The sequence below is a fragment of the Peromyscus eremicus genome, chromosome 14, assembly GCF_949786415.1.
Source record: "Peromyscus eremicus chromosome 14, PerEre_H2_v1, whole genome shotgun sequence".
Lineage (NCBI taxonomy): Eukaryota > Metazoa > Chordata > Mammalia > Rodentia > Cricetidae > Peromyscus > Peromyscus eremicus.
Window position 1 is genome coordinate 49,117,102 of NC_081430.1, and position 17,048 is coordinate 49,134,149.

The 17,048-nt window shown below is 38.0% G+C and overlaps 1 protein-coding gene across 5 annotated transcripts in view; it reads right to left on the bottom strand.

Moving 5' to 3' along the window:
• Positions 1–17,048, bottom strand: part of LOC131923819 (cation channel sperm-associated auxiliary subunit beta-like) — a 170,900-nt gene that overhangs the window by 126,692 nt on the left and 27,160 nt on the right. For all 5 annotated transcript variants that reach the window (XR_009382733.1, XM_059279005.1, XM_059279004.1 and 2 more), the window contains exon 6: positions 7,851–7,946. Coding sequence is in view for 4 of the 5 variants with exons in the window: in XM_059279005.1 (XP_059134988.1) it covers positions 7,851–7,946 (96 nt within the window). In the remaining variant the exon portion in view is untranslated. The remainder of the gene's footprint in view (positions 1–7,850; positions 7,947–17,048) is intronic.

Below are 17,048 nucleotides of genomic sequence, written 5' to 3' on the forward strand. Positions count from 1 at the left end.
CCTTTTCATTTAATCAGATATAACTTGCCAAAAGGGAACCTCCACGAAGCTAGTCTTGGGGAAAGGCTTTTGTTTTTGTCTTTTAGGAGAATGAAAGCTAAGGAATCTGAAGAACACTGGACAAATGAGACAAGTGAAGAAAAAGGACAAATCATCTAAAAAATGTCTCAAGAAAAAGGATAAAAGGCCTATTGGTATATCATCTATAAAATTTCATAACTCTTCTAAATTTTTGTTTCTGCTCTTCTCTAAAGACATTGAACACTATTGGTCTTCTTGTAGTCCCAGTTCAATTAAAATTAAAGCTGGCTTTGGAGTTGGAGAATGGCCCTCTCCTTCTTTAAACCCAATCATGTTGTTAAAAGGAAAATGCAAATTCCCTGTATCATGCCAGAAGAAAGAGCCATCTTCTGATAATGGGACAGGAGAAAACAAACAAATAAACAAATATAAATTTAAGGGAATATTCTATTACTACTAATCTCAATTCTTTGATTCTATTCTGACTCTTTAAACTTTTCTTAAAATATGAATTTTATATCAAAATTTACAAGATTAATATATATATTTTAAACTTTGTTAAGATATTAATGGTTATACAGAGTACTAACTAATTCTAGAAAAAAGTCTTCAATTAGCTGCCTGTACATGTCTTTGTGTTCAAGTCTTTATCAGTTTTCTGCAGGAAACCATGGCCAGGCCTAACATCAGATTTGAAGTCTCCAGGAAGAAGATGGGGCCCCACAACAACAACAATTCCACATGGACCATAATAATAACACTAAGCTGACAAACATCATCTACAGATCAGCTTTGGACTACAAACTGCTCAGAGCAATTCTGAGAGGGCTAGCTGAGATGATCCAGTCTCAAAGACTACTTGAATAAGGACTTGAGATAAGCCCTGAACTTTGGCATTATGCACAGACTGGACAACAAAAGATATAGCTACCTTTCCTAGAATTTGACAATTAACCCAAAATTTTTCTTTTCAGAATAAAGATACCTTCACCCATATCCAACAGGAAGCAATTTTAAGAATACAATGCCCACATTCCCAAAGAGGTGGCGTAGGGCTGGTGGTTTTTGGTCTTTTAATGGGTTTTGGGCCTGGGATAATCTTCATTGTTTAGGAGGGTTGGCTACAAGTTGTTGTTAAGGGTTATGAAAAGGGCTAAGCAAAGGAGATTAGATTTAAGGTTCTTGCTTTTTTTTAAAAAAGGGTATATGGAAATGATGGAATAGAGGGTAGATTATTGAATCTACTCAGAAAAATAAAGAGAACATATAGAGATGATATAGATTAAAAGATAGATTATTGAATCTACTTTTAAAAGACAATTACTAGTTTTAAATACTTTACCTTGGATTGGACTTTTGTATATTGTATATTGAGATTGATATTGTTAGAAAATGCTATACGTATATTTCTAATCTTGTTCAAGATATTGTACTCATACAATTCATTTAACAATGTAATGCAATTTGCTGATTCTTGAATGTTATTTTTACCAACTATTAGGATATAAAGCAATGAAAGTTATTAGTCAGACCTTATAATCAAACTTGTAGTCATATTAGGTATGTTTTCAAGATTGAGCAGATATATTTAAATAGACAGGTCATCTTCAAACCCTTCAGAGACCTATAGAATATGGCATTTAAAATGTTTTAATAACTTAGAAATTTTTTCTTTTTTTTATGACTATGAGACATGTCGGCTCCTGGCAGTACCAATCTACTTCAGAGAAAATATGGGCATTGAAGAAACTGCGTACGGAGTTAACTTTCACTGTGGCAAAAGTTAGCCACTGGACAACAAAGTATCCTTGAATTGACTGCTGACAAACAGGACAAAATGGACAGACAGGACATGAAACAAAGGACCACCGATTCTTGCCAAGACAAGTGTGGTGGTGGCTTTAACAAAAGGCATCTTCTGAGGCCAGTACAATATGGTACCATCCCTGAAGTGGCCTTTACAATCTGGAAAAGGTACATTGCCCCTTTCTTTGAAGGCAGCTGAACCAGCAGTGGACTGATGGCTTCTGATGTGCAGTGCAACAGCAGCTGAAACAGTTATTCTTGAAAGAGTAACTAAGCTGACAGAGTCTAACCTCTCAATGGTAGACTGGCATTTAATAGAGGGATGCGGCGAAGGATGGATGCCAAGATGAAGCCACACACACAAGCCAAGAACAATGGACAACTGAATTAAAAAAACATCAACAATTTCCAGAATTGAAAATCCTGAATCATGACAGGACACTAGTAGAATTCAGGTGTTTCTGGTACATGGACTACTCTTACCAAATGTGATGTTGAACTGTTGGCCTTGTGTACATTCTACTTCACAAATGAGTCTGTCAGATACGCTAAGCCTATAGGCTGAAGATGATACCCCAATGCTTCAGAGAAACCTCAGGTGATGTCCAGGCAGCTGGCTGTTTCTGTCAACTCACAAGTTTTTTGGAAGCTGCTTGTGTGCACTTCCCGTTTTTATTTTTTTTAGATAATATTATTTCCTTCTTAGGTCTCTGAGGGAGTTGAAGATTAGATAGTTATAGTTATAGTTGAAGATTAGATAGTTATAGTTATAGTTAAAAGATTAGATAGTTATAGTTTTCCTTGTTAAGAATTTCAGAAAAGAAACTCTCTAAAGAAGTGTAAGTGTATAAATTTGAAAGACATTATAAGATAGTTCTGTTAGTAATATAAGTTAGGATAGAAAGTGAGTCAGGTACATTTTGGACTTTCAAAAATAGGATAGATAATGGAATTATTTTCTCTGAATTTGTCAAATGCAAATGGACTAGACATTGTTTAGGTATTTATTGCTTGTATATATTGTATATAGTTATTGTACTTATTGTATATAGTTTTTCTTATAATTTTTTTCCTTTTTTTCTTTTTATTAGAATAGAAGGGAGAAATATGGTGATATTTTATTTGTGCTGAAATGTGATTTTATTTGTATGTTAATAAAGTTGCCTGGGGATCAGAGCTAAGAGTAAGCCCTTAAGCAGGAGTCTGGTAGTGGTGGCACATGCCCTTAATCTGATCACATGGCAGGCAGAATCGCTATGTGTTCAAGGACACAGCCAGCATGGTGACACATGCCTTTAATCTCAGTACCAACCATAGAGACCTGGAGTTCTATATAGACAGGCAGTGACGAAGAAGCCATGTGTTTCTGTTTACAGCCAATGAGAAGGCAGAACAGAAAGTCAATAAAAAGACAGGACACAGGAAGGTCTCTCTCTCAGGGGAAGGACAGCAGCGAGTGGTAAGATAAGGTGGTCTTAGCTCTTGGCTACTGCTTAATCTCTGGGCTTTTAACTCTTATTTGGCTTGGTGTTTCTTATTTAATAAGACCGTTTAGAATTACATTGACAAGGAAATATTTGGTTGTCCAAAGCAGGTAGGGGATATAGTAGAGGCTGGAGAGATAGTTCAGTGGTTAAGACACTGGCTGCTCTTTGAGGGGACCTAGGTTTGGTTCGCAGCACCCACAGAGCAGCTCAATATTGTCTGAAGCTCCAGTTCCAGCAGATTCAGTACTCTCTTCTGACATCCCAGGGCACCAGGCACACAGCTGATGCACAGACATGTGTACTGGGAAAACACTTATAAACATAAAAACTTTATATGTTGGTATAATATGATTCAGTCTTGATCAGTTAAAAATGGGTCAGTTTTTATTATGCAAAGGAGGAAGAATAAAATTCTCTTGATAATACCTTGGAGAAAGGTCATACTGCTGAAGAACACTTAGGATGAAAATTAGTAATTTAGCCATATATGGAAAATATATGGTAACATGGTCTGTGCTTAGCATTACAAGAGCTGGAACACAGAACAGGGATATTTTTAATTGAGTGATCTGTTTCAAAAGCATACATTTTCTTTCTCTTCTTTTGCAAGCCCATCAAAACAACAGTAGGTAAATAAAAAGGAGAATAAACCCAGAGTATATACAGAGAAAAGAGATGTTTTCATCAGTGAACAAGAGACCAAGGTCTCTAGGGAATAGGTAGAAGTTGTGAATGGACTAACAGTACAAAAAAAAAATCCAATGTGAGACATCTTCAGCCTATCAAACACTGCATATCACCTTCCTATGGAAAATCAGGTGCTTTTTGTTTTTGTTTTGTTTTTTAAGTTCCCCTGCTTTTGTTTTCACCAAGCTCTCACTCAGAAGTTTCCTGCTTTTCTCCATATCTGTTCTTCCCTCTATGAGAAGCACTCCATGAAATGCAAGAATGGGTGGGGCTCTCCTCAGGATCTCAGTGTATTCCTGAGCATCACTGGAACTCTTATTTACCAGGCTGGAGTAGGCAATGATCCTCTTTGGAAGACTTAATCAGACAAGGGCTACAACTTTAAAACTTACAATACCTACATGGATATGAAATTACTTGAAGCTAAAGTCAAACTTCTATAAGAATACTACTATGTGATTTTAAAAAACAGTCAAAGAACTTCTAACAACAGAGACACTTAATAATCAGTTCTTAGCTGTTTATATTCTACAATGCAGTTCTAACAACAGAGAAACTTAATAATCAGTTCTTAGCTGTTTATATTCTACAATGCAGTTCTAGCTCCTCAAACTTTCAGAAAAAAATCAACTGTGTCTAGACCCAAATACCTTGGGAAACTTCCTCTTCCCTTCCCTCTACTTTGTGTAAAGTGAGAAAAGCAGTTCAATTTCTCTCTGTTTGCTTATTATGCAGTCTAGCTATAGCCAGAAGGGGAAAGAAACAATGTCAACTACAGTAACTCAGCAGGAAGTTGCTCAGGACTTCAGAGAATCTTCTGGTAAGGAGCTGACTTCATAGGCTGCAATGTGTTTGCAGGCCATTCATACCAGACCCTAGAGAACAAGGAAGTTTTATTTGTTCTGGATTGACAGTGCCTCTGACTTTAAGAAAAAGAGGAAGCTCAAACGGCTGAAAGACATTTAAGGAATTGCTCAACATCCCTAATCATGAGGGAAATGCAAATCAAAACCACTCTGAGATACCACTTTACACCCCTCAGAATGGCTAAGATCAAAAACACTGAAGACACCTTATGCTGGAGAGGATGTGGAGCAAGGGGAATTCTCCTCCACTGTTGGTGGGAATGCAAGCTTGTACAGCCACTTTGGAAATCAATATGGTGCTTTCTTAGAAAAGTGGGAATCAATCTCCCCCAAGACCCAGCTATATACCATATATATATACCACTCTTGGGCATATACCCAAGGAATGCTCAATCATACCACAAGGGCACATGCTCAGCTATGTTCATAGTAGCATTGTTTGTAATAGCCAGAACCTGGAAACAACCTAAATGCCCTTCAACTGAAGAATGGATAAATAAAATGTGGTACATATACACAATGGAGTACTACTCAGCAGAGAAAAACAATGACATCACATGGTTTGCAGGCAAATGGATGGATCTAGAAAAAAATCATCCTGAATGAGGTAACCCAGACTCAGAAAGACAAACATGGTATGTACTCACTCATAGGAGGATACTAGATGTAAAACAAAAGATGACTAGACTGCTACTCACAACTCCAGGGAGGCTACCTAGAAAACAGGACCCTAAGAAAGACACAGGGATCACCCAATGACAGAGGAATGGATGAGATCTACAGGAGCGAACTGGATGTGAGCAGGGGAGGTAATGAAGAGCAAGGGCCGAGAGAAAGAGAGCTTAGGAGAGCGGGAGATCCCAGGTGGATCAAGAACAGAGAGGGAGAACAAGGAAAAAGAGACCATGATAAATGAAGACCCCATGGGAATAGGAAGAAGCAAAGTGCTAGAGAGGCCCCCAGAAATTCACAAAGATACCCCCACAATAGACTACTAGCAATGGTCGAGAGACACCCTGAACTGACCTACTCTGGTGATAGGATGGCCGAACACCCTAACTGTCGTGCTAGAAATCTCATCTAATGACTGAGGGAACCGGATGCAGAGATCCACAGCCAGGCCCCAGGTGGAGCTCCAGGAATCTAATCAGCGAGAAAGAGGAGGGATTGTATGAGCAAGAATTGTTGAGATCAAGATTGGAAAAAGCGCAGGGACAAATAGCCAAACGAATGGAAACACATGAACTATGAACCAATAGCTGAGGAGCCCCCAACTGGATCAGGCCCTCTGGATAAGTGAGACAGTTGATTAGCTTGAACTGTTTGGGAGGCCCCCAGCCAGTGGGACCTGGACCTGTCCTTAGTGCATGAGCTGGCTGTTTGGAACCTGGGACACTTGGCTCAGCCTGGGAGGAGGTGACTGGACCTGCCTGGACTGAATCTACCAGGTTGAGCTGAATCCCTAGGGGAGTCCTTGCGCTGGCGGAGATGGGAATGGGGGGTGGTGGTGGGCTGGGGGGAACGTGGGGGGGGGCTGGAGGAGGGAGGACAGGGGAATCTGTGGCTGATATGTAAAATTAAATCAAATTATAAAATTAAAGAAAATTTAAAAAAAGAAGAAAAAGGAAAAGCTGCTTGGGGTCAGATGCTGTATTTTAAGTGGTAAGAACTAGAGAGTGTTAGTGATCTAAAAGCCTCAGGTGAGTGAGAAATTGATTAGGAATGTTGATTTGACTGATAAACACCTTTGGTAAGCTTCTGGTAGGATCAACACACTGACCCTTTTTGGTAATTACCACTTTTCAACTGCAGGGGAACTGACTTGCCTATGGAAACTTACATTCCCAAAGTTCCCCCTGTTTGTCGTTTGAAGTACCTAACCCCTCATCTGCCACTTGCACAGTCTCTACTCCTGCAGAGACTGAGGCTCTTCAATTGTTCTGATTAAAGAACAATTCTGTTTCTGGGGGAAAAAGCCCCAAAAAACTAGAGAGCAATTAAGGTTTGTCTACTGCCAAGTGAGAGAGAGAGAGAAAAGTAGTGACCAATGTGAAGGTCACTATTGACCTGTGATTAAAAACAGTTTATGTATACGACACAGAATTTAGACACACAGCTTGGGTCTATTGCAGTCTGTATTAGATATGAAGCAGCACAGACAGGATTTTTAAGCATCTCTTGTGAGGTTAGTAGTGAATAAAGACTTAGAACCACACCCTCACCTTTCTCCTTGACTCCCACTTCCTTGTGTTGCTCCTCCTATCTCTAACTTCCAGGAACTGATACTGCTCTGCTTGATTGCTCCAGAAGAAGCAGAGTGTTCATCCTTGATGCCCTACTTCCCTCATCCCTGGCTATCAGGAATCCCATCTGCTCTACTTACAAAGTGTATTCTTTGGGCTGCTACTGCTCACCTTCTGCACTGCATGCACCACAGCCTGAGGTTTACAGGCAGCTCTTGGGTGTGGTGATACAACAGCTGCTAGCCATGGCCTTTATTCCATTCCTGCCATCCTTCCCCAAGAGTAGGTCTCTGGCTGACAAGCACCCAACCCTGGGACCTTTTCCAAAGCTTAAGTCAGAATGTATCACCTTCCTACTCAATGTACTCAGTTGATGCCTTTTTGTTATAGCTAGTAAAAAGCCCCCACTTTTCCCACAATCCCTGCCAGCCTTTTCAAACTCAGGGGACACCAACCATGCCATCATTTTCTGTGCTTCAGCAAGAAGGGGTCCTCTCAGCTCCTCAAACAGACTAATCTCATTTCTGCATACTGCCATATGTATATACATATGTGTGTGTGTGTGTGTGTGTGTGTATGTATGTATGTATGTATGTATGTATGTATGTATGTATGTATATTCCTTGTTTGTGCCATCAGACTGTGGTTGTGACCCTCTAGGGTTTGGAACTGTGTGGTAGTCATCAAAGGTTGTCCAAACAGTATGTGAATTCTTTTCTACTTTATGTGTTGATATTTACCTCGGACAAGATCCAGTAGGGTCCCTTCAGTATCATAAATGTTTAATCCTTTATGCATTGTGACCTTTATTGTCCATTCTTCTACAGCTGCGATGTCTAAAAATAAAAGATAAACAACTTTTTACATGTCATGGAAATGGAAGAATGTGAACACTACCAACAATACTTTTTCTTTTTACAATCATTTTCACTACATCTATGTGTCACATTTTGCATATTTTTCTGAAAGTTATTTTCTGATGAAATAATGGAAAGGAATCATGAAATGATTTTACTACCACAGCAATATATCTTAGTGCTAATAAATTTAGATCTTAATTTCTCTCCAACAGCTACAGTGAGGAAAAAAATATCATATCTTTTTTGTGAAACAGTATATTATTTTAAAGTACCTGTCAAAGAAAAGTACAGGACCTGAAGGTGGCAGTAATGAATTTGACTAAATGTGTAAGGAAGGATTAACATCATTTCTTATCAAATTAGTGCCCATAAATGAAGAAGAAGGAATACTTCTAAACACTTTGTATGAGGTCAGTATCACCCTGATACCAAATCAGATACAGGAAGACCATAAAGAGAAAACACCAAGTCAACATTCCTGATGAACCTTAAAGTAACATATCCTCAAACAAATACCAGGAACTGAAGAGATTTCTCAGTGGTTAAAAGCACTTGCTGCTCTTCTGGAGGATCCAGGTTCAGTTGGCAGCAACCACAGAGCTACCACAGCCACCTGTACCTCCATTTCCAGGGTTTCAAACACTCTATGCAGACCTATGTGAGCTCTATACCCACATGGTTCACATGCATATGTGTAGACAAAACACTCACATAAAATAAGAATAAATAAATCTTTAAAAATACTAGAAAACATAAGTCACTAGCACAGTAAAATGATCATTCACCATTGGATTTATCTCAGAGTTTCAATGATAGTTCAATAACAAGAAAGCAAATAGATTTTAAGATGGGCAGTTCTCAGAAGACATGTAAATGGCCAGCTAGTATATAAAACATTACTAATATCCATGGAAATGTGATTCAAAACCATGACACGATATCATTTTATGAATAATAGAATGTCCATAACCAAAAAGACAAAAGATAATAAGTGTTGGTAAGGATGTTGGGAACTAGTAACCCTTCAACACTGTTATAGGGATGTAAATTAATGTAGCCATCAGGGAAAACAGTGTGGAGACTTCTCAAAATATTAAAAATAATCCAGCAATCCTACCACTGGATGTGTAGGCAAAGGCAGTGAGATCAATGTGTCAAGGAGATGCCTGTCTGCTGCCATCTTTTTTTGTAGTACTATTCACCATAATCAGAACAGTCACCCAAAATATCCATTTTCATTGGCATGAATACTGAAAATGTAGTATACCCACACTCATATGAATACTATGAAATCTTATTATTTGAGACAATATGGATGAATCTAGATAACATTATATTAGGTGAAATAACCCAGGCATACTCATTTATATGTAGAATATAAAGAAGTTGCTTTTATAGGACAGAACTGAATGGTGGTTCCCAGATTGAGTGGTTAGGTGCTAGGGAGAGATAGGAGGTTGTCATGGGCACATAATTATTCTATTATATTATAGATGGGAGGATGGAAAGGGCCAGAATATGAAGATAAACAGAGACAGAAATAAATGAGATATTGTTGGAGTTAGATATCCTTGGGAGAGATGATAGGTAGTGAGGAGAGAAGACTTGGTGATGTCTACAGATGGCCATAGAGTTTCTGCCCTTGGTGATGAAACGATGTAAAATTGAACTGAAAGATAATTGTACAATTGTTCAGTAAGGCTGTTTTAATAATAAAATACTGCCGGGTGTGTTTGGCACATGCCTTTAATTCCAGCACTCTGGAGGCAGAGGCAGGAAGATCTCTGTGTCTTCAAAGCCAAATTCCAGGTCAATCTGAGCTACATAGTTAGACTCAGTTTCAAAATAAAATAAAATATGAAGGGCTAATATTTCACTAAGGATAAAATCCCTGAAATATATTGTATAAGAGTAGATGGTAATTAGTTAAAATATATAGTAAAACATTGAAAAAATGAAGACATAATGTCCCAATAGTAGAGGTAAAATGGAATCACAAAAGAAATTTACATAAAATGAAGACATAAAAGGGGAAATAGTAAATCTGAAGGTAACTAACAGGTAAGTAAAACTTTGTTTGTTCCATTTGCAAGCTGGTAGATTTCAATAGAATCAAATAAACAATTGCGTTAAGTGTAAATGGGCTATAATAACAATTGAAAAACTGAGTTCTCAAAAGATGAAACAGAAATAGCTGAGAAATACTTTAAAATGCTCAAAGTATGTAGATATCAGGGAAATGCAAATTAAATCTACTTCCAGATTTTATCTTACCCCTGTCAGATTGGCCTAAGCTATGGATACACAATAGAAGAACTAATTGTCAAAACTGTGTCTATAGTAAAAAATATTTCACTTTACACTAATGAAAGTACAATTTAAAGAGTAAAATTTAAGATGAGCTTTTAGTAAAAATAAATAAATGAATAAATCACAAAACATTAAAAAAAACCTCCATTAGTTCAGACTTGTAGGTTCCATGCAGTATGGCTGTATGAGGACAACCTTGGGTTTCAATCTGTGACTTTCACCTTGTTTGAAGCATGGTATCTTTTTTGAAGTCTCTGGGGATTCTCCTGTCTCTACTACCATTTCTCCATGGGAACACTGGAATACAGGTGCACACTACAAAGTCAAGCTTTACATGGCTGTTAGGGCTCTGACCTCAGCTCCTCATGCTTGTGTGGAAAGCATTTTACTGTAGAGTCAATTTTTAGTAGATGAATAAAAGATAAAGATAGTGATATAGTCCATGTCATCTCTCACTGTAGTGATATTGTGTTCCCAAAAATATTGTGCATGCTAATAAACTTACCTGGGGTCAGAGAACAGAACAGCCAGTAGATATAGAGGCCAGAAAATAGTGGCACACATTCCTTTAATCCTAGCATTCCAGAGGCAGAGATCCGCCTGGATCTCTTGTGCAGTCAAGGCCACACTGGAAACAGCCAGGCATGGTGACTCATGCCTTTAGTCCCAAGAAATGATGGCAGAAAGCAGAAAGGTATTTAAGGTGTGAGGATGAGGAACTAGAGGCTGGTTAAGCTTTTAGGTTTTCGAGAAGCAGTTCAGCTGAGATTCATTCTGGATAAAGACTCAGAGACTTCCAGTCTGAGAAAACAGGATTAGCTGAGGAATTGGCAAGGTGAGGTGGCTGTGGCTTGTTCTGCTTCTCTCATCTTCCAACATTCACCCCAATACCTGGCTCCAAGTTTGTTTTTAATTAATAAGACCCTTTAATTTCCTGCTACATCTCATAGCTACAGCTTCTGTCTTTATTGCTGACCTTTCCTTATCTGTTACTTCTGCCCTATCCTCACCCTCTTCATTTAGTAGGGCACACTGTTACCCCATAGTTAGAGAGGTAGGTCTGCACAAGTCCTATTCCAGTCTCCCAGTGTTCCTTTGGATGCATATTTTATTGGCACGTAAGTAAATTTTGGATCAACAATGAGCAAAGTGATTATAGTCTCCTGGGAATCTGGAATTGGGCTGATCTCTAGGAAAAATTTATAAAGATTCAAAACTACTAAGTTAGCTTTAGAAAGCCAGTCTTCAGAGAAAGAAAATAGATTCTAGAAAACATAAAAAGTTAAGCAAGGCATGGTGACAGTATTTCCTGGGTTCTTGATTGCTTTCTATTTCTTATTTATATTTCCTTTGTGTAACGTGGCTGCATTTTTGCCATTGGTTTCTATAAACTAAAACTTCTTAGCTGTGGTATGTACTCTTGGAAGGCAGATGAAGGCAGACCTTTGTAAATTCCAGGCCAGCCAGGGCTACATAGGGAGATCATGTCCCTAAAATATATAAGCAAATAAGTACATGAAATAAATTTAAAATGGAAAAAATGAGAGGATGCCTTACTGCAGAGTGCAGAGTGAGGGCAATGCTGAGGGAAGAAGGAAGGAAGAGGTATAACACCAAGGATTAAAAAAGCCATAGGGAATCATATTATTTTACATTTGCCTGAATTACATACAATATATGGAAGTGTATGTTCACACAACATGCACATACACATAGGATAAATGAAGTTACTCTACTTGGGGTGCTAAAGCTTTCCACATTAGCCACAGACTAATAAAACTTCAGAACCAGGCATGAGAAACTTCCTCTTGAGGTTTTGTTGGTCTAAGGAGGCCAAGCAACTCCCAAAACAATATAGGTTATTACAGTTGCCTTTGGTTGTCTCTCAGAATCTGAAGGTAAGTCCTTGATTCTGAAGACACCACATATTTTAGTTATGGGACTTGGTGTAACCAGCCAGCTCCAAAATAACGACATGGAGACTTATTATTAATTTGAAAACTCAGCCTATAGCTTAGGCTTTTTCCTAACTAGCTCTTATAACTTAATCTACGTTTTATCACATGGCATTACCTCTCTCCTATCTTGCACCCTCTATTTCCTCTCTCTGTCTCCTAGCTTCTCCTTCCCCTTTCCTCTTCCTCTTCCTTTCTCTCTCCAGAAATCTCATCTATACCTCCTGCCTAGCAATTGGCCGTTCAGCTCTTTGTTAAACCAATCACAGCAATATATCTTCACACAGTGTACAAATATCCCACAATATTTCCCCCTTCTTATCTAAATAAAAAGGAAAGGTTTTAATGCTACCATAGTAAGACTATATAAAATAAGAATAATTATCAGGTAAGAATTACATTCATAATGCCCATTCCACTTATATTTGGCAACTTTGGAGAAAGTATTTTTATCTATCCTATCTTGGTGAATTTAAAGTTTTATACCTAAGCCATTTGCTATTAAAACTTGTATTACCATCCTAAAACTATGTTTTTAGTTCCCCAAAACATTTTTTTAGATAAACAATTCAATCTTTTATGCCTCTCAACCTTATATACTTTATACTTCTTTTTTGAGTTTCTTTTCTGAATTTGTTAACAAGAAAAACTGTAACTATAACTATATAGTATTTGACCCCATCAAAGATCCCAGAGAAATACATTACCTGAGTAAATACGAAGTAAATACGAAATCAAGCAACTTTCAAACCTATAGAAATGACAGAAACAGCTGGCTGCCTGGACAGTCACCCAAGGTTCCTCTGCAATGTTGGGACATCCATCTTTTGCCTACAGGCTTAGACTATCTGACAGACTTTTTTGTGAATCAGGAAACTTTTGAAGGACTATCCAATCTTGTCTTCACAAAGGTCAGTTGTATTCTTCTTTTGTGTCCTGCTTGTCCAATTCGGACAGCATACTGTCAGCAGTCAAGGCTAAGGCAGTTTCTTGCCCAGTGGGTAACTTTGCCACAATAAAAGTAAACTCCATATGGAGGTTCTTTGATTCCCATTATCCTTTTTTGAAGTAGATTGGTGCTTTGAGGAACAGATGTATCTCACTGTCATGAAAAGCCTATTGTTCTTAAAGCATTTTAAATGTCATATTCTGTAGGTCATTGAAGTGTTTGAAGACCATCTATCTATTTAAAATATATCTCTGTTAGACCTTGAAAACATACCTAACATGATTACAGGTTTGACTATTATAGATAACTAACTATTAAAATGGGTTTTTAATTATCCTAATAGTTTGTAATAATAACTTTCATGGACTAGAAGTTTACATTACATTGTTAAATGAGCTGCATAAGTATAATACCTTAAGCAAAAGTGGAAACACACACACATTCATAATAAAAATAACTAAATTTTTATCTATATACAAAAATATCTTAAATAAGAGTAGAAATATATGTAGAGTATGTTCTGACAAAAATAACCTTAATTTGTATCAATACACAAAAATCCATACAAGTATTTGAGACTAGTAGTTTTTTTTTTTAGTTTGAAAGTAGATTCAATAGTCCACCCTTACCTTTTTATCTATAATTTCTATATCACCTCATTTTCTTTTCAGAACTAGATCTCTGAATCTAATTTACTTTGTTCAGCTTCTTTTCCTGACCATGACCAATAACAACTTTTAATCAGTTTCCCTAAACAATGAAAAACATCTATAAACCACCAAATGACAAAAACCCACCCATCCCTCCTCTTTGGTATGTGGGCATTGTATTCTTAAAATTACTTCCTGCTGCCTGAGGATGATAGATTTTTTAGAGGACTCTGAGAAAATGGAGATAATGGTCAAGTCCTGGGAAAACTAGTTGTATTACTTTTTTTGTTGTTTAGTCTCTGTGTGATAGGAAAGTGTAGAGCTGATCTGAACTCTTGGCTGGAATACTCTGTGAGGCTGGACCATCTTGGCTAGCAGCTTTGAAGTTGTTCTGGATGCAGAATTCTGAGAAAACTGCAACTGAGGCATTCTGAGAGGCTATATCATCTGGGCTACTTGTTTTTATTGGTGTAAAGTCCTTTTTTTTCTGAAAACACACAAACTTTTTTTTTCATTTTTTCTTTTTGCAAGACAGGGTTTCTCCGTGTAACAGTTCTATCTGTCCTAGAACTCATTTTTTAGACAAGGCTGGCCTTGAACTCAGAGATCCACCTGCCTCTGTCTCCTTAAGTGCTTAGAATAAAGGCATGTGCTACAACCACCCAGCAACACACAAATATTTAAAGGATATATATATATATATATATATATATATATATATATATATATATTATACACATTAGTACAAGTATGGAATGTACAGTGCGCACAAGTCAGCTAAAGATGTTTTTTTTTTTGTTTTATGTTTGAGCAGGTAAATGTTATTTGTTAACTTTACAAGTTTGTTTGTACTTTGTACCCGATAACCAAACTGTAATATAAATCTCCATCCATATAAAAGGATGGCATGTAATTAATAAGTCATGATGACTCTGTAGCAAACAAGATTCATCATGTCTCATCCAGTCTCAGAGCTGTTCCCATGCTGAGGGATCAGCATACATGTCACCTGTCTTGTCTTTTCTGTCTTCCTTTCTCATGTCTGTAGCCAAGATCATCAGGAGGTCCCCCTTGGTCAAATCTGATCTCTATTTACTTTGAAGGAATCCACAGCCTTTCATTTCCTGTGGAAACAAAGGCATAACCTCTCCCCTAACACAATTCATTTCTCGACTTCCATCCTGAAGCCAAAACATTTCTAAAATATATAGGCTGGTTTAATCCAGCAGTCCTTTCCATAATCCAATGTCTCTCAGCAGCTGTTATTTGCTCATCAACATTCAAAAAATTCCAAGTCAACAAAGTACCATGCAGGATCCAGATGCTCTGTGTATTTCCCATCTTTATGTGGCTTATTTTTTATATTACTTTATTCTTTCTTTAAAAATTTTACTTTATTGTTTTTAAACTATTTTTTTCTATGATTGTTTATACTCATTTTCTTTTCTCTCTTCAGTATCTAAGCACGTTTTTATACATATGGTCCCTTTTTAGAGGTTTGCTGTATCTGGACCTGGCTTTACTAAGTGCCTGCATCATAATCTGACCACATGAGACAGATCTTAAACTGCTGTCAGCTGCTGAGTGACTCAGCTTAGCACTTGGCACTGGTGCATGGGGATGGCAGCTAGCTCCAGGCTTCAGGTAGCAGACAGGAATCTCTGTATGTTGCTGAGTACTGGCCCACCTGAGAGACTGCAGGACTAGGAATCCACATCTGGCTCCTTGTCCAGAACTTTTCTTAGCTTTTTCAGGCCCTATATTTGGATATTCAAACCCCATGTTAGGTGTCATATGTAACAAGATTTCTCTGTCTCACCAGCCAGCTCCAAAATAATGTCATGGAGATTTCTTATTAATTATGAAAGCTCAGCCTATATAGCTTAAGCTTGTTCTTAACTAGCTCTTATAACTTAAATTAACCCGTTTATATTAATTTATGTTCTATCACATGGCATTATGTTTCTTCCATCTTGTACCTCCTGTTTCCCTTCTGTGTATTTGGCTTCTCCTGTCCCTAGATTCCTTCTCCTCTTCCATTCTCTCCCTAGAAATTCCACCTATACCTCCTGCCAAGCTATTGGCCATTCAACTCTTCATTAAATCAATCACAGCAATATATCATCACACAGTGTACAAATATTCCAAAACAACTTGAAGGAATAAAACTGGATCTGATCCAAAGGTTCCTCCCTGAGGACTACCCATCATAGTAATGGAAGGAGTTATGCAAACTGCCAAGAGAGAAACCCAATCAGTAGTTCTACCAAGTTGTGATGCCTGCAAATCATAACAATGACCAGCACAGCAAGCTACCCCTAGAGGTGCCAAAGTGGCACTTGTATCTTGGTAGTAGCTAACAGCTGACTAATTGGACTAAAAGCTCACACAGTAGTAGGGAAATAATGCTGGGTATTGTGCACTTAGCTAACTACCTGTGGTTCATGAAGCCATGGAATCTAGAGGAGGACCTATTACTACTATTTTTCCAAATCACTATAATCTCTAATTGTATTCTTTTCTTCTTCTTCTTCTTCTTCTTCTTCTTCTTCTTCTTCTTCTTCTTCCTCCTCCTCCTCCTCCTCCTCCTCCTCCTCCTCCTCCTCTTCCTCCTCCTCCTCCTCCTCTTCCTCCTCCTCCTCCTCCTCCTCCTCCTCCTCCTCCTCCTCTTCATCCTCCTCTTTCTCATCCTTTTGAGACAGATTTCTCTGTGTAACCGCTCTGGCTGTCCTGGAACTCTTTTTGTAGAGTAGACTGGCCTCAAATTCATAGAGATCTGCCTGCCCATGCCTCCTTAGTGCTGAGATTAAAAGTGCTGACTTCTAACTGCATTCTTAGTACTTTTCCTTATAGCCACAGATACATGTAGCTCTTGCCTCTTATCAAAGAGGCTTCTTTTTGCAGCAAAGACTATTAGAGAAAGTCATAATTGGTCAAAATGTAGAGAACAACAGACCATGGGGTCCTGTGGAATAGTCTTTCTGTACACTGTGAATATGTGTTGTTACTATTGGTTAATAAAGAAGCTGTTTTGGCCCATGGCAACACAGGATATAGCCAGGTGGGAAATCCAAGAGAGATACAGGGAGAAGAAAGGTGGAGTCAGAGAGACACTGAGTGCTGCCAGGGGAACAAGATGAAATGGAACACTGGTAAAGTCACGAGACATGTGGCAATACCCAGATTAATAGAATTGGGTAAATACAAGATGAAA